The 25,709-nt window shown below is 36.5% G+C and overlaps 1 protein-coding gene across 1 annotated transcript in view; it reads left to right on the plus strand.

Moving 5' to 3' along the window:
* The window catches only part of LOC148837604 (A disintegrin and metalloproteinase with thrombospondin motifs 19-like), a 113,612-nt gene that overhangs the window by 70,520 nt on the left and 17,383 nt on the right, over positions 1-25,709 (plus strand). Inside the window, exons 12-19 of the mRNA XM_088911847.1 lie at positions 5,551-5,696; positions 6,324-6,493; positions 10,850-10,977; positions 16,941-17,061; positions 18,597-18,677; positions 21,774-21,931; positions 23,133-23,286; positions 24,215-24,350. Coding sequence (XP_088767973.1) covers positions 5,551-5,696; positions 6,324-6,493; positions 10,850-10,977; positions 16,941-17,061; positions 18,597-18,677; positions 21,774-21,931; positions 23,133-23,286; positions 24,215-24,350 — 1,094 coding nt within the window. The remainder of the gene's footprint in view (positions 1-5,550; positions 5,697-6,323; positions 6,494-10,849; positions 10,978-16,940; positions 17,062-18,596; positions 18,678-21,773; positions 21,932-23,132; positions 23,287-24,214; positions 24,351-25,709) is intronic.

Genomic DNA, 25,709 nt, shown 5'->3' on the forward strand with positions numbered 1-25,709 from the left:
AGTAAATCTGTTTATTATTGCTACAGTATAAACAGCTTCATTTTCCTTAGAGATTCCCAAACACACGTGTGTGCAATCAGTTGATCTCATAATCATTGGCATATTAGCCATATCTTACAATTCCTGCTTGGCTTCTTGGGGAAGGATTTATGGTCATAGGGAATAATGATATAATTTCCAGGCATTTGAAAAAGAGAAAATTGCAATGTGCGTTATACATTTTATAACTGATTAGCTTTCTTATTTTTCCCTTTGCTATATGAAATGTCCCATTACTCTGCTGGCAGAAACTGAACTTACTGTACATAAATATGGTAATATTATTTTATAAGGAACATGCTGAAAGGAAAAGAAAAGAGATACAATCTTTTTTTTCCTGGGGTGCCTTCTTCAGGTGTCAAAATTATTATATTAATACAAAAGCAGTAAGGTCTCCCTGCTCTAATATTGTTGCTCTAATATTGTTGGAATACAGTATGTTGGAAACATACTGTACTGTACATGGCCAAGCTTAGGTAATTTGAATGAGACCTCTAATTCATGGTTTCTGGTGTATTTTGTATGTGAAACGACATTCAAACTTTTCTTTACTAAATTTTTAAAATGTGTTTAACACTTGCCACTACAGGTAATTTCACTGTTTAAACAAAAACATATTTAAGTCACATTTATGGAGCAACTGCTGCTTAGTGGTAATTAAGCTGCAGGCAAAAAGCTTTCTATGCCAGGACTGTCCTATCAGGCAAAATCAAAGTCACAAGGCTGAGCCAACATATACTCTGAGAACCAAAAGTGGAGTTATGTTTATCATAACATCTTTTTCTTCTTTTCAACAGAAAAACTGGCTTCCAATTCCACTTCAGTCAAAAAAGCACTGAGATTTATACTCTCAGACTGCAAAGCTTCAAGACCCAATTATGCTTTGAATTTTGTTATTTGTATACCAATTGAGTTAGTATACAAAAGTAAATAAAAAACAGTTGAGTACGATTACTCAATTTATTGAGGTTTTTATTATTTTGTAACATTGATATTGATGATTGTACCCTAATTCATAGTCTAAGTTCAAAGTCAATCAAGCAGTCAAAGGGGAAACGTTAGGCCAGAGGTGCCCAACTGCAAGGTCTGCTATCTAGCAGGTATTGTAGGTTTCTCTTTAGAACAAAGAAAGGTTTTAAATTTGTTCAACTAGGACAAATAATGAGTTCAATTAGGTAATTAAGAGCATAAATGAAAAAAAAAACAGAATCCCTCTGGCCCACTTTGATCAGAGTTGTGCATAGATGCTTTAGGGCAGTGGTTCTCGAACTTTTTGGACCAAGTACCACCCCTGATCAAACCAAAACATCCAAGTACCACCTACAAGTCATCTTCTCATAGGAACCCCAGAAATTCTCAATGACCAACATGAGCGCGCGTGTGCACATATAATACATATTATAATAATAAACTTTATTTGATATACCGCCTTTAAAGGTGGCTTCTCAAAGCCCTTTACAGAAAAAAAAACAGGAACAACAACAAATAAAAATAAATAATAAAAAAGCACCATTTCAGTGAGAGGGGTAAGCCTGTTTAGTCGAGCAAAGCAGATGTGAATTCATTTTTTGAGGCTTGATACAATTCACAACAGAATCTAACAGATTTTAAATTGTCAGGCATTTTCTTGACGGCAAAGGTCTCGCGGTGGATGTTGCAATGCGCCCATTCATTTCTGCAGCAACCTCTCTATTTCGTGCAACTACAACGCTGTGTCGGCTTGTCATCGCTCTAGCACTGTCTGTACAAACTCCGACGCATTTTATCCAGTTGATGCCATTCTCTTCGATAAATTCATTCAGAAGCTGAAATATGTACTCTCCTGTAGTTCCTGTTGGTAGCGGCTTACAGAACAGAAAGTCCTCTTGGGACATACAGTACCCTCAAACTCGTATCTAACGTAAACAAGCGAATTGGCCAAATTGACTACAGACTCATCTAATTGCAGTGAAAAGCATCTGCTCATCTTAACGCGTTCTACCAGCGTACTTTTGATATCATCCGCCATATCAATAATTCTATGAGTGACTGTGTCTTTCAGAGGGGGCAGCAGGTCGAGCTGTTTAGCAGCTTTTTCTCCACACATAATACGTGTCAGCTCTTTTGCCAATGGTAAATAAGGTTCTTCAAAAATAGTGTGGGGCTTACCTGCTTTAGCAATCTGCAAGCTTGCATGTTTCCCTGTTTCCGTTTCAGGAGTCTGTCTCACAAGTTAAAAGAAGTTTTTATTTCATGTGCATCGGTGTATTTTTCTCAAATTAACCTAGAACAGTTCTTAAATATTTTTCTGTTATATATCACGCTTTGCTGTGCTCACAAGATTACCAGCTTTCCTAGCACGCATTTCTATGCATTCCTGTGTTTACAACATTGGCATTGTTCCAAAATCACGCACATTCTCCTACCTCTCTATTTGCTGGAGATAAGTTTTTTTAAATACAATTGGTCACTTACGTTCGTAGCACGCATTCCTATACAATGGTATAGAATTACATTGTAGCTCTGTGTCCACCCAAGTATTAGCGCGCGCTGTATCGTAGTACGTAGACTGCGTATTCGACACGTCAAAATATGAAAACCCGTCCCGAATTTTCGGCGCACACAACAAAATTCCATGGTCATATGGCGTACCAGCTGGCGGCGCTCCGCGTACCACTCCTGTTACGTGTACCACAGTTTGAGAACCACTGCGTTAGGGCAATAGGGTTACTGCCCAGAGACAGGATTTAACATGAGAAGCATTTTGCAGTAACAAGTTTTATAAGATTTTGAATATGGGTTAGTGAATTATCTGCTGTCCAATATAAAGTAACGACCAGCCATCATTTGTAATGCTCCTGAATGTAGAATGGCTTGTTAGGGCCTGTCAGTGCCACATTTTGCAAGGCAGATGTAGATTGTTGATTTGGTTTACTTGGCAGCAGCTCCTGAACTAAGATGAAATAGACCACACAGCAAAGTTCTAGTCAGTACCTATGGTAAGTTTACATTAGAAACAAAATACCAAGTGGGCAGGCATCCTAATTCTGTCTCCATTAAAATTTTAAGCACCCATGAACAGAAGCCAAAATTGCTTTCTATCCCAGTTCTTCTTTTTTATTATTTTTTGTGAAACCTGTATATCTCATTTAAACCTATGGTTGATGTATTTATTTATTGTGGCACACTGAATATCAGTGATCCCCTTGAAATAAAGAAAAAAAAAGATAATTTCAAAGTAAAGTCTCTTTGGGCCCCCTTTAAACAAATCATCCAGTATCTGGAGAGAATTTCAAATCCCTTCCTTATCCTCCCTTTGCCCCTTTGTTTGCTTTTATTAGCTTATCTCTAATACAGTGCGGTCCACAGACTATGTCAGCTTCAGCCCAGTGTAATGCATGGGAATGGAAAGACATTTTAAAGGAAGAGATATCCCTTTGTCACAAGTGAATTATACTGGGGTCTATGGAAATATTTATAATAGACAGTATGCCAAATACCTGATTTAAATGTATGTCCATGTTTTCTCATGTGCAAGTATTACATGAATGGAAACTGTGAAGAGGATGGAAACCAGCCAGTTGGTTTCATTAAACATACACAGGCTTGTAAAGTCACACTACTGTGATGGAACTAGTGGTGTGATCCTGGAGCGTAAAGAGAACCCAAATTCTGGTCGAGAGGCACCTGAGTCTGGGGAACCGCAGGCAGGGACCCCAGAGCTGCACGATTACAGGAACCGGGCTAATAAAGGAGAGCACACACTGGAAATGAGTAGCAGGCTGCTTGCTGAGAAGCCAGCTGAGTGAATCAAGCAGGCAGGCAAATGTGGTGCTCTGGCTAGCTTTAGACTCAGAGGTATGTGCAGAGCTGAGTGTACAGAGCAGGAAACGCAGTACCAGTTCGTAGTCAGGCAGGTGAAGGTTAAAGGTCGGGAAGGTCATTAGACCAGTCTGTAACAGGTGCAAAACCAGGAGACAATGTCTCAAAGGTAAGGAGTGTTCAAAACCGAGTCAATCATAGAGAAAAAGCCAAGGGAGAATCTGGGAACAGGGTCAGAAAACAAGGCTGAGGTCATGAATGCAAGAAAGGCATCACTAGGGAAACAGGAACAAGAAAAGGACAAAGCTAGGGAAAACAAAGTACAATACTCTGAGGGTCGAAAACCATCTCCAAGTGCTCCAAGTCTTGCGATTGGTTTCCGGCCCAGGGAGAAGGGTTGATGGTGAAGTAACCGGCTGTTGTGCCACAGCTAGCTCGGCGGTAGGGGCAGACCTCACAAGGCTCTCATGGAATTTATCCTGGTCTATTATAAAGTTTTTGTAGTTTAAGATGATGATTAAATGCTGACCATATTGTAATGTTTATTAAACATTGGCTTATGCATAGCAATGTCCAAAACATGCAATGGCTCAAAACCCTGATGTAATATGAAGTACACTGAACTCTTCTGAGCATTTATAAATAAGTATAAATTATTGAATCCTTCCCCTAGTAAGATATTGGAAGGAAGGAAGTTGGCAACTTTAATGGCATTATACAGTATTTCTTCAGACAACTACAATATATGAACTAAAGTGTCCAATGTTGACCTAAGATTCCAACGGCAATTCTTTCAAAAGCTGGACCTCCACCATACTCAACCTTCTGAAAATATTAGGAATCTCCAATCAAATGAACAGATATACAATGAGTGACAGACAGCACATAGCTGGCTAAGATACAGTAAAATGCCATTATCTGCCCTGGCTAAAGAAATGCTAGATCTCAATGCTATTAAAACCTGGTGGAACACCCAGGAATTAAGTGTACTGAAATGATTATGGAGTGTTTAATGAAAATTTGGCTTAACCTTTTGGCTATGGGCTGACCTCCTGGCCATAGGACGAGGAGGCCAGGACCCCCATGCAGAGTGAGGAGTGACCAAGCGGCAGCTGCAGAGGTGGAGATGGGGTGGAGGTGGGATGCAAAAGACGTATATGAGGGAGAGAAGGGAACATGTATGGTATTTATGGTATTTTAGCAGAGGAAATTATGTCAAGAGTGATTGCAAATTACTGACAGCCGAGTCTGATTGAACTTGGTCATTGTCATCCCTCCCGAACTTTTGTTACAAACTCCATATAAAGATGGGCACAGGACACAGTAGTTAGCATTGCTGCTTCACAGCTCTGGGTTCAATTCCAGACAATGGGTGCTATCTGAGTGAACATGTTCTCCCCACGTTCCTCTGGGTGCTCCAGTTTCCTCCCATACTCTAGACTAGAGGCATACTGGTATGCTAATTGGCTTCTGGGAATACTGACCCTGGTGTGAGTGTGTACTTGTCTGTGTTTTTGTCTGTGTCTCTGTCCTGTGACGGTCTGGTGTCTCCTCCAAGATGTGTCCCGCCTTGCGCCCATTGCTTGCTGGGATAGGTTCTGGCTCCCCTGCAATACCATACTGAATAAAGCAGAGTAGAAAATAGATGGAGGGATATATAAAGAAGTGAGCTGGGGCAGTTTAAATGCTGTGCTGAATGTGTCTTTGCAGTGGTGTAAAGCTGGAGAGTGCATCAGCAAAGCTCCTGTCCCCGAGTCCGTACACAGCGAGTGGAGCTCCTGGGGGTCATGGGGAGCCTGCAGCCAAACCTGCAGCACTGGGATCAGTGTCCGGCAGCGCAAGTGTGACAACCCCCGGTAGGCATTGCTCCAGTCTCTTCTTATTTTATTCAACTTTTAATCTATAAACTCTCATATAGGATCAAGGGTTCGTTAGTCCTTTTCTAATGAAAATAAAGTGAAGGGTAAAGGCATGTATATGCTACTTACGTAAAAAAAAGGACTGCCTGCTTTACTGTACACTTAGATGAGGTTTCACAACTTGTTAGGTTTATGCTTCAAAATCTTTTATGTGTTTATTACAGGGAATGATAATGCACACAATAAAAATCTTCCACTTAGATGAAAGATGGGCAAGCCCAGGTCTTGAAGACTTCTGCTTCAGCTTTAAATGACTTCATTGGACAAACTGTTTGGATCTGAGATTCCAGAGCCTGTTTTTTTTCAGATCTTCATCTGTTGCTTATTAAAAAGCACCTGTACAGTAACCATCAAGGAGGAATTGCCCATCCATGCTTTACAGACTACAACCTTTTTAAATTATGGAAATTCAAACTACCTGTTAGCATAGGTCCTTTCCCTTCTGGAGTGTGAAATAGGTAAAAAATTGTAAAACAGTTAAAGCTGATTAAAAATGTATATTAGTGACATAAGCCTGCACATTGCTGTGTAATTTAATGAAGATTGTTTTTTCTGTTTCTGCAGAATTGGTGCTAAGGGGAAGGACTGTCCTGGTTCCAAAACTCAGTATAAAGTGTGCGAAAACATGCCATGCCCTGCAGGTGTGCCAAGCTTCAGGGATTTGCAGTGTCAGACTTTCAACAGACTTTCCTCACAGAAGCACTCTGTCCCATGGTTCTCTGTAACAGATGATGGTAAATAGGATTGCTTTACTATGGAATATATATTACGTAGTAATATTTCAGATATTAACAGACATTTCATTACAAATAAACAAAGCAGTAATTATAAGTTAGGAAAGTAACAATGGCAGACCTACCATCTATTAATTATTGGAACATTAAAATTTCTATTCATTGAATAGCATATACAGTATACAGTATATAGAAGTTGTTTATGTTGACATCTGACATTCAGTATTTAATGAAATATAACTAATTTAGTCACAAGTACATGGTAATGCAGTGCTTTCATAAATCTCTTTTACCATAAGATTTTACCATAAAATGCAAGCATATTTTTACTTCATTTAGAATTTGCTGCAGTTGCCAAAGCTAAAAAAATCTTGAAAATCTAAATGATCAGATCTGTTTAATCACAATATCATTACCACAGCCGTATATACAACTTAAATATTGCTTGAACAGAGTAAATGGCCTTTCAGAAATGACTGCTGTTTATCTGGAAGTGCTTTAATGTGGAAGATGTTAGACATGGCACAAAATAATCTTGTGAGATTACATCACCGTGAAGACTGTCTGCCTGGTAGAACACAAAGATCCTTTCATTTTGATCCTCTTTATTCTCTGTAAGGCCTGGGAAGCACTCCACAGACTGGCTTTGACAAAGAACAGAATCTTTTGTTTTCTTTGGAAGAACTTAGCTCTGGTCAAAGTATATCCTTCAATACACAAAATAAATGTATTATTAACTTGTAAACAAAGTGATAGATTTTTGTATATTTTAAAAGGAAAAAATCCATTCTGCATTTAAGAATTAACATTAATGTACAGAACTGTGGTAAGATTTTCTTTTTGTTAGTTTTTGTTATTGCTATTCAGCACAGGTCTAACTCCACTGATGACAGGCACACAATCTAAGCAAAATTGCTACTGACAGTCAATGATCTGTTAACTTTAAATTAAATAAACACATAGTGCCTTTTAAGTTTACATGTTTCTGTTTAGTTAGTAGTTACTGTATATAGAACTTTTATCAAACATATTAAACATTTCCTCTTAACAGCATCTGATTCATTGTTCATAAATGAAGTAATATGAACATTTTTGTCCTCTAATAGTTTCAGGAATGTAAGTTTTTCGCTTTCCAGATTTATCTTTTAGAAAGGAACAGTTTCAAGGAATCATTCTTTAATACAAATTGTAGAACACGTAAACTCCATTGCAAATTTAAGAACATAAGAGCAGATTCAAATTAGAGGATGCCTCTGTGTATCTTCTTGGTTTTCACTGTGTATCTACTTGAGTCTCCTGGTTCACTGAGGTCAGTATTTTTGAGGATTTTGAAATCCTCTTTGACGATGTTAAATCAGGTCCCTTAAGAACATAGTCGTCTCTGTTCAAGACTAAAAAAAAATATGTTCTTTTAGTCTGAATGTAGGACATTCTTTAAGCCCTGTAGTGTATGTGGTTACTTTTCCCTGGACTCCTTCCAGAGTAGCAATCTTTTTTTTAACATGGTGATCAAAACTACATAATATTCTAAATGAGATCTTGCTACCAAATTGTACTTGCATTTTAACATCCCTCAATTTAAATACTAACCTTTTAACTATATCCATTTGCCATTTTTATGACTTTCCCACAGAAGATATACATTATTTCATAAACTCCAAAGTGTTTTTGATAAATAGCCTTTTCAATTTCAGCATTTCCATTTTGTGTTTTCAGTTTTATGCTTCTGCTACATGTACAATATGTAGGATTCTGCCCATCTCTACATTAAATATCACCTGCCACGTAATTGCCAGGTTTTATCCCATTTTTTGTTTAGTCTCTATTGTTTTTTCTAATCTTCTTCATTTTGAAACTGAAAACTATTTTTCAAACTATGCCAGTATCTAGATCATTGATATACAATGGGAAGTAGTCACAGAACAGATATATTTTCATATAAGATGCTTTATTGTATATTAAGCAGGATCTGGGTGAACTAGCTTGTTATAGGGAAAAGCAGCAGTGCTGACCTTGGACCCTAAGCTCTCCTCTGCCAGATCTACAGCATGTGCAAGCTGTGTGTTTTGATTGTTAATAAAGCTGTTAGAGCAACTCTACTACATGTTGTAATCGTAGTTGTCTGAAGATGACAATTCCTTTTTTGGTACAACTTGAATGTCCATAATCCAGGTTTATTTGACAACGTTAGTTTTTCATTATACAGTTCATTTTTATACCCAAATACCTTTACAGTAACTGAACCAACAGTGCTTCTTCAGGTGATTATTGAAAGACGTGAAATAATATTACTCCAGTACTTTTATTTATGACTATTTTTATTTTAATAAAATTATTATTTTATTAGATTCATTAATGCATGCATTTAATAACATAATTGCATGCACATATTGTTGAGGAATATTTACTTTTTTAGTTACTCGGATTTTCTTAGAACAAAAAAACAACTAAAAGGAGAACAAGAATTCCATAAAATGATTTGTTAACGCTTTCTTGCCACTGTGTAATTTTAGATTGAAAATATAAAAACTAATAATATGAAAAAGAAAAAGTATAAAACTCTTTGATATATCAAGCTGTTTAGGCAGCATGCATTGCACAGTCTTTGGCAAGGGTAAAAGAAAGACCTAAAATGTTTTGGCTTTTAACTCTGAGATTTTTGTGATAGCAAGAACTGGAGTTTGGCTCTTTCCCACATCTAATGGATGCCTTGGATTGAGGTTTTGACCTCAGCCAGTTTTTAGTGCCAAGTCCTGGCATATTGCACAAATCAGGCCAATATAATAAACCTGTCTGTTTCTTCGGCATGTGCTTAAGTGTGCAAAGAGCGGGATCAGATGTTTACAGCTTAAGTAAATCACAATGAGCAAATAATGTCAAATAAAAGTTACTTTTCCACACAGCCTTTTTGCAGATACATTTCTTCAGCTTTAATTGCTATCCATGATTGAATTATGATGAAGAAATATTCAAACTTTACTTTTGAATTTGATTTACAACATTTTGATTTTTTGTGAAACTAAGGAGGAGTTACACATGCAGGTGTTTTTACTGTTACAATTTTAGATTCTATATCTTCTTTGTCCACTATAAATTAATTTTACCATTTGTTAGTATATTAGGTATCTGTGGAACTGAACCTGTTACAGAATATATTGTCATCCCATTAAAACACAGACAGTGCACAGAATCCCTTGTCCCAAGAACAGGTATTGTAACATACAGTAGCAGTGTAATGTATACTGCTGTTTTGGGTGTGGTGCTTTGTGCCTTATGGCTGTAATTGAATCCCAGCAAAGGTATAGAAGAGCTGCACCTGTCATGTTAGCATTATGAACCATAAAGATGAACAACTGGCCCAATTTAGTCCTAAATACAGGCTCAAATGAAGGTATGTATAAAATATTTTTTGTCAACTTGCACCTTTGTATAACTGTAAGTCACACATATATACAGAGTACTGTATACAGTATTTATTATTTTATTTTCTATCATTTTACCATGTAAGTGTTCCATTAATTGTAAAAACAACTGAATCTGAGCACCTTGTATCCTGTAGGTGAATGAGTTCAGAATTTGATAAATATTCTATGATTATATTTCGATTATTATTCTCTTCATAATGGCCTTTTATAATCTCCTGACATCCAGTTTAGGATGTGTTTGGTTCATTAGAAATATTACAAGTACTATGGTGAATTGTTCCACCCCTGTTACAGTACAATACTGCCTTGAAGATTATACCCATTAAACTAGAAGACAGTAAAGTGAATTATATATATTTTATTATTAACATGCCATTTAATGCATTTCTCAGAGAGGTGACCAGCTACAGTCAGTGTGTTTCTTGATGAATGGATTCCCATCTTGCTTGGCTATATAATTGGTTGGATGAAAATGCAATATCATGCAGATTATTTTACAGGTCATATGTACAACTGCCAAAAAATGGAGGATTATTTTTGTATGTATCCCTGCTGATTAGATATGAGCAATTTTTTTTTACGTGATTGCATACGCTTTCTGTTGTTACTGTTTCTAAAATTAGTTTCTAAAAAGTAACTACCACATGTATAATATAGCCCAGACATACTAATTAAAATAGTGCCCTGAAACATATACTGTATTAAGATTAAAGAATTACAGTGCTAATTTTGTTTTACATTTTGTGTTTGCTTTCTACCATGTCCCAAATGTGTTTCTGTTCTTTCTCTCACTTTCTGCTCAGTAAGAATCGCTAATGTTTTACATGCCATTATCCAAGCATAGACTCAGGAGGAAATTATATATGTAGTCACAAATAGCAAAAGAGTAGAAAAAAACAATTGATAAAGTTTCTTTGTTCTTCCCTGTTAGAGAAACCATGCACCCTGTTCTGTTCCACATCTGGGAAGGAACAGCCGTTTCTCTTGGCAGAAAAAGTGCTCGATGGAACCTCTTGTGGACCTCAGGAGTCAGGGATCTGTGTTAATGGAACATGTCAGGTAAAGATATAAATTTCTAGTCACAGCTAATCAGTCATACCGATTTATATTTTCAAACCCCATAGTTCGTTCAACTACAGAAATGATACCATCAGTTATAGTCTAATAAAATAATTGAAAATTTCCATTAAATTAAAATCAGCTCTACAAAAATAATGGATCTATTCATATATTACAACACAGTGTAATTTACTATAATTAATGTAAATAATGATTTTATCTTTTATCTGAGGTAAGATACAATGAACATGATAAGACAGAACTCAAAATAAATCATATAAAACGCACACTATTTAAAACAGTGTAAAAAAACATTTAGCACTTAAGAACATAAAGTACATTACTGGAAGCAAAATACTGACAGATCTGTGTATTAGAGATTTTCTATTATAACAGATAAGGCAAACAAATGGGTGACCTTAAAAGGTCACAGTTACAAGCTGACATATGGATGGCTTGACATTCCCCTCCATCATTTGCTGATACAATACCACATTCGTGAAACTTTTTCTTAGCACTGTATAGAGTATATTTAGCAAAAAAACATTGTCTTCCAACTGAAGAACACCATCCTGACTGTCAACCATGATGGTGGAAGTATCATGGTTTGGGGATGCTTGATTTTGTGTCCAATTATATTACCAAGACTAATGAGTGTATCCATAATCAAAGGTAAAGACACAGTAGGATTCGAAACATGCAGTAATATATCATCTGTATATATCATAGAGACATTTGTGCTCTAGTCCACCATGTGTCACACCCCAAGTGCTAGCATTTTGATAACTAGACTAAAACAAAGAAAGAGGACAACAGTGGACAGCACAAAGAGTCAACAACATTACTGCACACTGAAGCCAATGAAGTGTTTGAAGAGAAATATTATCATTTAATAATAGTCCATTCCAAAGTTTTACTGAACGCTGAGAGATTTTTTGCAAAAAATAAAAAGTTTCAGTGTCTAAAGTAAGCAGGAATTTCAGGAAAATTGGAAGTGTAGAAATGTTTAATAAAGTACACCGGTTAAAAAAAATGATGACTGAGTTAAAAATGCATGTCTGATCAGATTTGTAGGTGATGTTCTAGAACCTTTGACAGAATCTTTATATCTGGATTCAAGAGAAAAATGGAAAGATATGAAACATCACAGCACGTCTTTATTTTTCTTGCACAATACTGCTTGCCGGATTAAGTTCAGGCTTCCACTGTGGCCCTGTACTGGATAAAGCAGTTTAGAAAATGCAAGGATTGTATTCTAAAAACTTTGTCTAATTGAAAGCTGGAGGATGAAGTCAATGTGAAGGAGATTCTGTGAGGACTGAACACATAAATCGCAATAACAGAAAAGAAAGCATCTCATAAAATTTGATTGAAAAGTTGTCATAGTCTGCGGATGTACTGCTCTCCATAGCCTTCATGGCCTTGTTAACAAATTTTTCATAAGATAATGAAAGCGAATTAAAGTGCCAAGTGCATCAAGATAGGTATTGGCTAGCAAATGAAAGTTCCATAACCGTCAGTGCTGTCAGAGTGCCATACATTGCTGTGACATCTTCATGAAGCTAGAGAAAGCAATAGTTTGTTGTCTAGAAATTGGTCTGTGAATATAAATAATGAAAAGTAAAAAGAATATTCCCTTGCAGAAAGAAATACAAATTTCCACCGATCCAAAATGTTGCGTCAAGAAAGGAAAGAAAGAATAACTTTAACAGATTGAAGAGGCATGTTGATTTACTGTAGTAGCTGAATAGTCCTGCTAGGGATCTAAGACACATCCAGACTTTCACCCCATTTCAGCTGGTGTGTATGATATTCAGAGCCTTCCTTTTATTTTTTTAAATTATTTAATTTTAGTCAAATACATAAAGGTTGTGCATAGAAGGATATGTTCCACAAAAAAGTTAAAATGAGTACAGGAAGTGTGTTGATTATTAGCCTCTCCTCTTTAATTTAAATTTGCTGGAAGGCTATTACCATGTAAGTTAATTACCATTTAAGATGATTGAAATGTGTGTCCACATTCACAATGCCAGACAGCACAACCAATGTATTGTATTTTACCTATGTTTAATACCTCTTGTTTTGTTACCTGTCATGGTTATAAGCACTATGTAACAGTGCTTAAAAACTGTGATGCGATATTTTAAGACACAGAAAACTTTAGATTCTATATTTGTACTACTAGATTTTGGGATAGTTTCAACAAAAGATCAATGAAAAGACTGTTCAATAATCATTAATTCTAATTACACTTAAGACTTGTAAAACTTGAGAATCAGTCATAACTAAGTGAAGCACATACAGTATGCTGTAAGCAATATCTCTTGAGTGAAAGAATGTGCTATTACAATTCATTTTTTATTACAGATATGTATTTCATCCATTTTCAATGATTCAATATTTTTGAACTATTGTCTGGTAAAATGCAAATTATCATCATAATTTGCTTTATCAAAGAGAAAAAAGGAAAAATTGTTTTAAAGAAATACAATGTGCCAATGAAGTACATTTTATAAGTGAATTGTAAATGCTTAAGTGCAGAAGACCTCAAAGGATTTCTTGGAAAGGATTTACAGCTGCTATTTTTTTATTATGTGTCAGGAGTATGCAATGACATTAATGACATAGCTTTCCAAGAATTAGCTCATAATGTGAGGGCCGACCATTGGTCAGACATTGGCAGAAAAAATGAGATATCCTACAGATAATAGCTCTATACTTAATTTGCTATGCTTGACAGTGTACAAAAACATTTCCTCTTAAAGACATTAGTGTTTTCCATTACCTTACAAACTACTTTTTGTCCCCAGTTTTGACAGTAAAATTTATTTATTAGAAACAAGTTTGCTTTAAATTAAGGACCCAGAGGTTTCACTCAATAGTCAACCTCTCTCTCCTCTTCACTGGTTTCCTCCCTGTTGCTTATTCTGTACATGAGGATGGAGCCTGGGAACAGTTGCAGCTCTTGCAATAGAGATCGAAATGTAAGAACATTTGTTACAATTCAGCAAGGCGCAGCAGACTGGGCAGAGAAGTACAGGCAGAATCCGCACACTTGTGCTGCAGGCATCTGAGGAACCCAGAACCCAAACATATGAGCTCATGGGTCTTTGGGCATTTTCGGTGTATTAAAGGAAAGACTCATGCAGAGCTCGCCAGGGGCAGCCGAAGGTGCTGCAAGGGGGGCAAAGGCTGAGTCCTGGTAAAGGAAAGGTGACTTTGAACAGGGGCGGCAGAAAAAAAAATGCTTGGAAGCTTAGTCTTCATCAGGACCCAGAGGTGAAGCAGGCACTTGAACGTCAAGTGAAGGTAGTGTCAGGTTTGCTAGTGGTGGTCACACTGATGCGCAGGGAACCGATCCTCTGTAGAGGTCTCAGTGTCAGAGCGCTTCCAGCTCAATGTTGAGAAAGGAGGAGAAACTTCCAGAGAGGGAATAAATACTGAATTGTTAATTGGACAATTGGGCACTCCTTGGTAGGAGAAGGGCTGAACAGAAAAGTGCCTGGCCTGACTCCTCAGCTCCACGGGAAAATACTGTGAGAAACTATCTCTACTGCGGACCTCCTGAGTGGCTCAACTGCTAAAGTGGCCTGCCTGAGCACAGGATGAGCTCTGTGATGACATGTTCACAGGTTCCTCCTCCCCCTCTGAGTACTGCAGAGGGTAGGGTTGATTAGTCAGTCAATAACACAGTGACACCAGCAACCTGGATGCCTGCAGGCAGGCAGTGCTGTCAGAGACTTGAGAAGATTTGAAAAACACACCATTGGCTAATCCACATTTGGGGTGTAAATCAGAAATAATTGGTGATTCTAAACTTAGGAAAATATACCTAGTAGAATCTAGTGTGAGTTTATGCATTAAGTGGTAAAAATCAAATTAACATGATCTTTGTGTTCCTGTATTTCATGCATTTTAACTACAGTTGATATTTGATATCTTACATATGGTTAAAATAATACAAAAATTATAATTGTAAACTCTATAGTTATATATCATAGCTGCGTGTGAAGAGAACAAAATAAATACTTGATCACCCCTTATTCAACATTGAACTCTGTATAAATATATTTATATGTAGCCAAGCAGACCTGAATGCCTGTAAATCATAAGACTAGCAAGCATCTTTTAAGCCTTTGGCTATCCTATGTTATTTTTATAGACCCCTTAGGGATCAGAATGTGCACTTTATTTCAACAGTTTGGTTTTCCCTTCAGTTCAGAAGAACATTTCAGAAAAAAAAATGTTAGTCAGGAAATATATGGTTTCCAATTAATTGAAACCAAGGGAAAAAATTACATTGTTTCAATTCTGATTAGAGCATTTGAGAGGGAAAAGGAGTGATGCAATTAGAATGCAAACTTGTTTCCTTACTTTCAGCTGCTTTGTTGGACAGTGGTTTGTCTAGGATTTATGCACATGCATTATTTGCTAGCCCATCTGCAGTATCCTTGCACTGGCACATAACAGCCTTCAGGAATCCAGCTCCAGGGCCAACAATATTCTACTGAGTCCTGGGATTAGGCAAGTTCTCCGGGTGATGCAGCTGAGTTTCTATCGTTGAATCATGTATTGAAAAAAGAAGAGGAGATAATGAATTGAACCTAAGAGATTTCAGAAATGTGTTTTTTGGTACTATCTAAGTGTACAAAAATGAATGAATGACTACACGCAGTTAGTTACTTTGTATGTGGAATGGAGTTTCAGGATTCTTTCTTAGATTCATTCAAGAAGCTGTTTTACTGGGCAGTTATGGTTTAATTAGAAGGATAATCTATCATTTTAGATTGTTTCACAGCTGTTTGATAGGTGTTATTCCTCAGATATTCTTAATTCAATTTTACACTCAGCATACAGAGACGCAAAAGTGATGGCTAGCAAATATACATTATCCCTCCACTCAGATAAAGTCTTGCACATTTTCTATCACAATGTGGTGAGCCAAAAACAGATTGCAATCAACAGTTGTTACTGTGTCAGTGTCACCAACCAATACTTTGTAAAGTAAAGGAAGCATTGGATGACTATAGCTAATCATTAGTGGGATAATTATAGTTAGTCTCTGAGCAAAAGATTACACTAACAATGGATCCAGAGTTGTTCCTGAAAGCAGGTACTGTCTAGTTGACACTCTACCTCGTGAGTTTCAAGCCTTATAAAGGTATAAAGCTTTATATTCTGGGGCTCACAGATGTAGTTTTTTTATTTTTTTATATTTGGTGTCTTGTGGAGTAAGATCCATGGCGTTTAACAACAATTATTTCCCATGTCTGAATTTTTTTTATTAATAATGCCATTGACTAAAATATTTTCTAAACACTTGCTGTTGGGTTGCATGTAGCAGTTACTGCACATAATTAAAAAATCCTTCTTTTGGTGATTATATGCAATTAAAACTGTATTTTGTATGCAAGATACTGAAAAATAACACAATGCCTTGCAAAAGTATTCAAGCCCTTGCTGATTTCACATTTTTTAGAGCTTGTAGTCATGTCAGCAGACACTTTGAAGTAGCTATAAATATTTGTTATACACACATATTCAAAATAATCAAAATAATTGTGAATTAATACAAAAGAAAAAGGGATGGTCTTGATTGCATACAGTAAGTATTCAAATGATATGTTGTGGCAAACTTAAATTAAATTAGGCACAAAAAATGACCTTAACAAAAAACACAATTAGCTGATTGACCTGTATGTGTAATCTCATTATTTCAGCATAAATAACATCTAAAGTATATCTATGTTTGGAAATATACAGCATACTGTGTATAGTGCAACCATATACAGTATACTCAATCAGTAACTACAACAAATTAAACTGCATACATTCAGATTTTATGGCTCAATCAAACCATTACTATGATTTTTATGATTCAGGTATTATATTCTTTTTTTAAACACTGTATAGCCAACTTAAATAAATAACCTGCTGAGGATAAAACCTTATTGTTGCTGCAGAAAGTGGGCTGTGATGGTGTAGTAGGATCCTTGGCCAGGGAGGACCACTGTGGAGTGTGCAACGGAAATGGGAAGTCATGCAAAGTTATTAAAGGAGACTTCAACCATACTAGGGGGGCAGGTAGAGTAAATGCTTGCTTACTTTTATTTTACATACCACTTGCAAACTAAAAAAAAAAACAAGGATGGGAACTCAAAGCTACTTTTGTATTTCTTGCAAATAGAGAAAAGGACTATCCCTGTACTTTACATTTTTTTTCACATCACTCAGACGTATATACTAGAGAGAGAGCAAAAAAACAATACAACTTTATATACAGCTTTACATAAATATAACTTTGACTTATTGCAAACATATTATTCTAAATAACATATATTTACACATTTTCATCTATATCACCTGATGTCCATCAAGATGTGGGAAAATTCCATCAACATCAGCTGATAAATCTCTGTAGAAGATGTGTTCAGTACCTTGTTTTGCATTGAACCCTGAATCTTGTTTCCTTATGGTATTTTTTATCCACCACCCATGGCCTGCAAACCTCTGAAGCTCCCATTTGGCACGCCTGCAGCACACACACCAACAATTTTGCCTCCTGTGAGGCCATTTTCAGGGTATCAGTTTTCTTTCAGAACACCACTCTGAGGAAAAAGCCCTGGTACTTTACTTTCCTCGGGAATAAATGAACATACCACAAACCAGACCTTTCCTTGGCCTTCTACAGAAGGGGTCACTCCTGGGGAAAACACTTCTCTGTATTATTTTGGAAGAGTTGTGTGTACATGCCTACAGTATGCATTTTACTTTAACTGTGGATAAATTAATCCCTAGCACAGTTTATTAAAGGGATTTACAGTTCCAAGAGCATACACATTGACATACAGTATTTTAAAATTTACTATATTTTGCCTGTGCAGGTAAAAAAAAAACCAACAGTTACAACATTTTATGTCACTCATACAGAATTACACAGAAAACCATTAACTAGCTGACTATGTCAAAACTATTTTTCACAAAGTAGCAGGTCCCATTTATGTCACAACTACAACAGCAAGTAATTAACAGAAGGTTGAGTGAGGCAAACTCATTATGTGTCCAAGTGATAAAGTCAATTTAAAATACAAAAATGAGCTTGGTGGCATACACCAATATGCAACACAGCTAGAAATAAACATACAGTTAGCATACATACAGAAAGTATTTACTGGATATTTTGACAGTCAATGAAAATTCTTCCTGTGCTTTTTTTCTCATGAATATACAGTATAAGCTTTTTTTATTCAGTGTATCATAAATACAGTGTAGAAAGTTGACCAAAGTATATGAAAAATATCTTTAGTAACAAATTGACTTACTACTATAGAGCACCATTATTCCTGAATTTCTAAACAATGTAATAATCATTTTTACTCTCTTTTATTATTTGTACATTACAACATTGGGGGGGGGGGATCCAGGAATTCTGATTTTAGAAACATAATGCCTGTTTAGCATATTTTCTCTGTTAAATCTGAAGTCTGTTAAAGCGAATTCTGTTAAACTGAGGGTTTACTGTACTCAAAATGTAAAGAAATGAGATCAGATTTTCAGAGACATTAAGGTGCAAAGTGAATGTATTGTGTACAAGCTTAAACAGTTTTGTTTCTCTACAGGTTACATCGAAGCTGTAGTGATTCCTGCAGGGGCAAGAAGAATCAGAGTTGTTGAAGAAAAGCCTGCACACAGCTATTTGGGTAATAAAAACAGTCATCAAGTAATTTGTAACTAAAGTCAATCTTAAATGATTTATACTGTAGTAATGATTCTGTTGTAGCATATAAAAGCAGGTAAAAGCAAAAACACAAATACCTGTATAGATGAAAGTAATGTGTGGTTAGATAACTTTACACCCTTTCAACATTTTATAACTGCTGTAGAGTGGCGTGTTAGGGCAGTGGTTAGCATTGCTGCCTTGCGGCACTCAGACCCTGGGGTCAATTCTGACCCTGAGGTGCTACTGTACTGTATATGTGTGGAGTTTACATGTGCTCTCCATGTTTATGTGGATTTTCAGCAGGTATTCCCAGTCCAAAGACATACTACAGTATGTCTCTCTGCCCTGTGATGGACTGGTGTCTCATCCAGTGTGTAACCTGCCTTGTTCCTGTTGCTTGCTGGGATAGGCTCTGGCTCCCCTGCAAACCCAATAGAACAATTATTTAGAGTGAAAAGACATGATTTAAATGGCATAGCATACCATGAACTAAGTTATATACTGTATACTGTTTACTCACGTTTTGGTAATCACATACAAAACTGAAAGTAGGCATTTTATGGGTTCCCGATTAAGAGTATGTGTGTATATATATGTATTTATAAATTGTTTAACAGTTTTCTTTAAGCTTTTTTCATTCATAAGGCAAACATGAGTTTTCATTTGAACAGATTCTTGTTTTTCTTTGGTGCCCCTGTCTGAATAATACATTATAGGTTATAGGTGTGGTTTACATTTTAAGATCCAGAATTGTACAATTAATATATTCAGAATGTTGTTTTTTTAACATTTTGTGAGATGTTATCTTTAAGGCCTTTGCGATTGCTGTCAATTTTTTAAGTTAGAGGAAGACAATAGAGAAATAGAGAAGTACATGCTCTTCTTACATATTTTAGAAACTTCTCTTTAAACATATGTACAGTAAATGAGATATTAAACCATTTTGTCTTCTGATTTTTAGCTTTTGATTTAGTTACTCTTGAGATGAATATATTTTGTGGTTCTAGCAAAATATTTTAAACTGCTGCTTTCAGTTTCCTATTGATTTTGTGTCAGTCTTATTCTGCTTATGTTCTGTCTCATTCCCTTGTGGTCTGCTTTCCTAAAATTGTGTCACATTGTTTTGGCCTTTACCTATAGAGGTTCAAGTGCATATTATGTTAAGAGTTGTCTGATGGTTGTCTCACCTCTGTTTTACTCATTAAGCCTGATGCTTTGAAAGCAGTAGATGAATACAAACATTCCTCCTAGCATGTGTTCTGACAACAAGAACACAGTAAATCGTATAAGTAAACAATAGTTAGATGTAACTTTTCAACTACATATCTACTTGTTTTCCGAGACAGTGTGAGGAAAATTAAACCTTCTCACAATCGCCACCTCTTCCTTTACACACCCATCCATTCATATATAAGACTGTATTATAATAAGAGCTGAATTGGGTGGTCCATAGCATACTATGCTCTTTTTGATGTACTACTGTATAGAGTGTGCACCTCCATCTTTTCCACCTTTCCGGTCCTATTGGAATGTTCAAGTAGGTAGCTGCATCAGGATGCGTAGGCTGGAAAGGAACAAGTAATGGTGTTTTCCATGCTGAAAAGAAAAGAAACGCAACGTTTCATCCGTGGAGCCTTCTTTGGGTGGCACCGAATGTTGGACTGTTGGAATGTTGTGTATCAGCTAAAGCTACAGTGGACTAATCACCTTCTGGGATGTTTTAGGGATGTCTCCCCTGACATAGCCAGGGCCCTCTGCCTCTGCCATACTGTGTTTTCTAACATTCCGAGTATTTCTTGGAGACATTTTCTAAGGCAAATGTCTTTCATGGAGAACATAATCATCTCTGTCTCTGGACATATTGTTTTAGGAAAACTAAATGTGCTCTTATCAAATAATGTGTGTACCAAAAGCCAGTATTCCATATGGTTCTCATTGTACAGAAGGGGCCATAATATGTGTCAGCTGACAGCTACCAGTAAAATTACATCTGCCAAAAGGCCCTCTTTTATGTAGCTAGATGAATCGTACAGAATGACTCACATCAATCACAAGGCCTTTACTCTTTAACACAGCTTACCCACAGTCAGACAGCTTCGCACTGGGCATAGGAGGATCCCTTCTGATCTGGGTGCTTTTTGAAATGAAGATACAGAAAATTACTTTCATAGGCATGAAAGAAAGTTCTGCCTATCTTATATTTAATGGGGCACTCTCTTTAAGTCAATTTAAATAAAATATGTGGTTAATTCTCTGAAATTAAATCCTGTCCCGTTATCAGTTTTCAAAACTAGATGAACAGCAGGTGTCTTTTTTCAAGAAACAAGAAACATTGTATCTTAAATCCAGTGCACTTTAGGTCTATTGTAATCTATGTATTTTCCATTTTAACCAAACTTCATATCTTAGTTTATACATTTTAAGACATTCATTTTTATTCTCCTGGCAATTGTAGTGGACAGCACGGTGGCACAGTGGTAACATGGCTGCCTTGCACCACTGGGGGCTTGGGGTGCCATCTGTCTGGAGTGCCATCTGCCATCTGTGTGTACTATATATTCTCCCTGTGTTCACGTGGGTTTCCTCTGGGCGCTCTGGTGTCCTCCCACAGTCCAGAAACATACTGATTGGTTAAACAGCTTCTGGGAAAATTGCCCCTAAGTGTGAGTGTGTCTGTGAGTGTCTCCTCTGAGATGGACTGGTGTCCCGTCCTTGCATGCCGGTCCCCTGCAACTCTGAATTAGAAGAAATGGCTAGAAAATAGATAAATTGATGGTAATTGCAGCAATTTGTATACTTGTAACCAAAACAAAAAAAAATATTGAATTTGAAATCACAACACTACAACAACACTACAACACAGATTAAATCATCTTTGAATTGTACAACGTAATTGTCATTTTTAATTAGAAAATGGATTTAGTGTTTCTTAAATGTTTCCTTTTTGTGATACATGTGAAAATCTGGGTTAATATGTTGTTCTGTTCTTTATTTTCTATTACTGGTAATAACCCTTGCTATTAACAGGTCCGCATTTTAGGAATCACTTTGCTTGAAAAAAAGTTTCTCATTGCAGCTCTCCGAGATGCCAGCAAACATTCCATCAACAGTGACTGGAAGATCGAGCATCCAGGTTCATTCAACATAGCTGGTACTACAGTTCATTATGTCAGAAGAGGACTGTGGGAAAAAATCTCTGCAAAAGGCCCCACTACTTCCCCTCTGCACCTTTTGGTAAGAAGGAAGCTGACAAGGTTTCTCTTGGCATACATTTCTCATCCTATCTACTAAATACTCTCACTTCATTACAATAATTTGTTATTTGGTTAGATTTTTTACAAGGGGCATTGCTTTTTCCATATTAATTGTAGACAGTGATTAAAAAACAACAGAATGACAGTTAAACATCACAGAAACCACCAATCAGGTTTGAATCTTGAGTTAGTTGGAAATAAGTAAATAAGATCCTTTAATAAGCTAAATTCTTACATAAAAAATCAATTTACATATGTTAATTACAATTAAGGCACAGGTGTGTTCTTTTTAAAGACATTCCATTATGCCAAAATATATGTAGAAAAAAATGTCAATAATTGCATGACCCTCACTACTAGATATCATCTTAAACCACCTACACCTGAATTTGGCTTTTGTCTGAATACCCTATTGCTCCCAAATGTAAGGTTTTTGTTTTCTTAAATCAGGGAAATTTAAACAGCCTACATGCTATTTGAATGGATTTATTTCTGACTGATCAGCATCACTTACCAATCTTGTTAATGAGAACAAATAACATGTTGAAAGAAGTCTGGTCACCCCGTGAAAGAATATTATTTGGTTATGCTGGGTATTTGCTTATTTTTCATTTGATTGGTTTTTTTTCTAATTAAAAATAATTGTTTATTGCAATATAAAATTGACACAACCATAAACATTAAAAACAGATGGTGCAATTAATAATCAGCTTTTACCTATCTGTGCCTATCTGTATTTTTAACAATCAATCTTTTCCTTTTCTCTTGAAAACTTCAATGCATGTACTGTAGGTGTTTCTTGTTATTGTTATTGTTTAGTTCAATAAAACTTTTTTATCTGTTTAAGATGAGCTCAGATTAAGGGTAAGGTCTCAAACATAACCCCAGACAAATGTTTTTTTATAGTTTCCTTCAACAAAGAAAGGCATTCATGTTTTAGAAATTGGGCAATTTCCTTTAAGTGAAACAATTTTCCCTTCCTGTTAAGAATGCGCTTTAGCTGTCAGGTGAGCTAGTGATTTAGTACATGGCTACAGGGCGCTTTCACTTCATCTTGTATCCAAGCCTGAAAACCTGGCCTAAGTATGATGGTGCAGGAAGCAAGTCACAATGTCAGAGCTCTTTATAATTTAAACACACTGCCTGCCACACCCTGGTTTTATTGTGTTCCTTGGTTCCAGGTGCTTCTTTTCAATGAACAGAACTATGGCATCCATTACGAGTACACCATCCCCATGGAGCCCATCCCTGAGAACCACAGCACCAAGGCCAACGAGCCTCTCTTCATGTGGACACACTCAGGCTGGGAAGACTGCCACGTGGTGTGTGGTGGAGGTAGGAGGGGACCTTCCATGTGACTCGAAAGACGGTGTACACTATAATGATGAGGGCACATTCTCATGCCTTGTCAATTAAAATTTGATAAATTCAGTTCACACAGTACATTTTTGTGGCTGGTAAGTCAGTACTTCATCAAAGTGTATCATAAAACAATTTAAAATCAAAATATATTATACTTGGTTGCTTCAGTATAAAAAAAATAAATCAGTAACAGGATTAAGGTGGTAGTTAATAGCTAGATGAAAAGTTACAGCAGTAATAGCAGCTTAGAAATTTAGCAAAGCTATTCCTGGTAAGAACTGGGATGGGAGATGTCAAAACTAGGTTGCTGCTGAAAGTGGAGAAGGAGGTGACACTCTTCCTTTGGGATCAAAATTTGGTAACTAATTACTGAGTATGGTGATAGTGAAAGGTGTGCCTGAGCAATTCCTTCCCTTGGATGAGATGTTACAGGAAGGTTCGTACCCAAAGATCCTGTGACAAGATGTTAAACCCAGTGCCCTGACTGAATTACACTTGAGCTTGCACAAGCAGTCCCCCATAAACATTCCCTTAAAATGCAGTTGCTTAAGTAATTCCCCACTTCCTTATGATCTGCTGTGTACAGTAGTAGGGCTGCTGCCACTTAACCAGAGATAATGCTGCACTGTATGGGTGGAGGAAGTACCACCCAACCCCTGGATGAAATGATCTGGGATTCTTTGGAATGACACTACAGAAATATAATATATTTTTATTCGGATAATTATGACTATTATGTGATATGAAATAATAGCTGGATTTTGGTTAAACCACTAACTCTTGACAAATGAAAGGTTTTCTCATTATCTGAAATGCATTACTATATTGCAAAGACAGGAACAGCGCTCTACCTTCTTAAAGGATTAATATGCTTCTCATCGGTTTTTTTCACTCATTGCAGGGGAAAGAAAGACTATAGTGTCTTGCACAAAGATCATGAACAAGACAACAAGCGTGGTAGACAACAGAAAGTGCCGCCACCTGACTAAACCAGAGCCACAAGTACGCAAATGCAATGAGCAGCCCTGCCAGGCAAGGCAAGTTTGTAAAGAACTTCTCTCAGAACTGTTCAGGGCTTAGTGCACATACAAAGATGTTAGTGTTTAGGATTATTGGAAGAAATGCATGCTGTTGAAATATCGAAGATGCTATGCCTGTGTTTTCAGAAGAAGAAAGGTTATTAGCACCAGGGTGCTGGAAAAATACCAAGATCTAGCTTGGCTTCAACCTTTCAACCCCGACTAAATTAAAAAAAAGCATAATTTTCTCCTTTATCTTTATTAACTGTCTGTATCTCTTCACATTTGGTAGCAACATTTGCAAGTCATTCTTGTTCTTCAGAGAATTAAGACTGGTTACTTTGTCAGCAGTTTTAGTTTTAAATGGAAGTTATTAACTGAGCTTTGGGAGGGATAACAATGACAAGTCTCACACAACTGCACCTAATCACCATCATTACAAAACTAGCTACATATACTGAACTCAAATGCCTCTCCTTGCACTCATCTCAAGCATCTCTCCTCTGGCCCATCCTCTACCTCTTGTCTCAATCTGAATGGGGTTTGAGACTCCTTGTCCCTTGGCCAGGAGGCTACCCATTAATCAAGCAGGTTAAGCCAAATGTTTCTTACCAAGCATTCACAAAGCATTCAGATTCTTGGGGGTTGTTGTCTGTAGTGAATTAACATTATTTGTCTAATGAAAAAAAATATTTTGAATAAAAAACTAGATACATTCTTGTGCTTGAAATAATATATTCTTTTTGCAATTGGTCAAATGCTGACATCCTGTTCTTCACAAAGCAGTTTTCCCTGGAGGTTGTCCTTGTCTGTTCTTTCTAGACAAAAAAAGATTATGATACAATTCTGTAATTATCTAAGCAATTCTAAGACATAATTAGTACAGTGGTCACAGATTATTCATTACCTTCTAAATAAATTATATGCCACTATTAAAGAAAACATCCCAGTCACCATGACTATAGAAGTCTGCTTGTTCTATCAACATAAATTACAGTAAGTGAAAAGGTTAGTGTTTCTGTTAAAATATTTCTTATCCTAAAGCAATAAACGTTATTTACAGTCTTGTAGTAAGATTCAGTGCATGACCTAATTGAACTGTACAGTTTTTGTCCATCTGTTATATTAAAGGAAAATCAATATAGGCTGTATATGTTACATATAATCTTTAGGCTCTCATTTATGCATACTACACAGTGAAATTCCTTACATATCTTCACCATGGCTCAAATAAACAGCTGCCAAAAATAACATTTTGTTGCTTGAGGCATAAAGTAAAGAGTTAGTAGAAACTGATGGTCCTGCACCTGTGAGATGACTTTCTGAGTAATGCTCACCATGTTGTTCAGTGGAACAAGACTCCGTTGCCTTAGAAAC

This window comes from Atractosteus spatula, chromosome 3, assembly GCF_055471065.1.
Source record: "Atractosteus spatula isolate fAtrSpa1 chromosome 3, fAtrSpa1.hap1, whole genome shotgun sequence".
NCBI lineage: Eukaryota > Metazoa > Chordata > Actinopteri > Semionotiformes > Lepisosteidae > Atractosteus > Atractosteus spatula.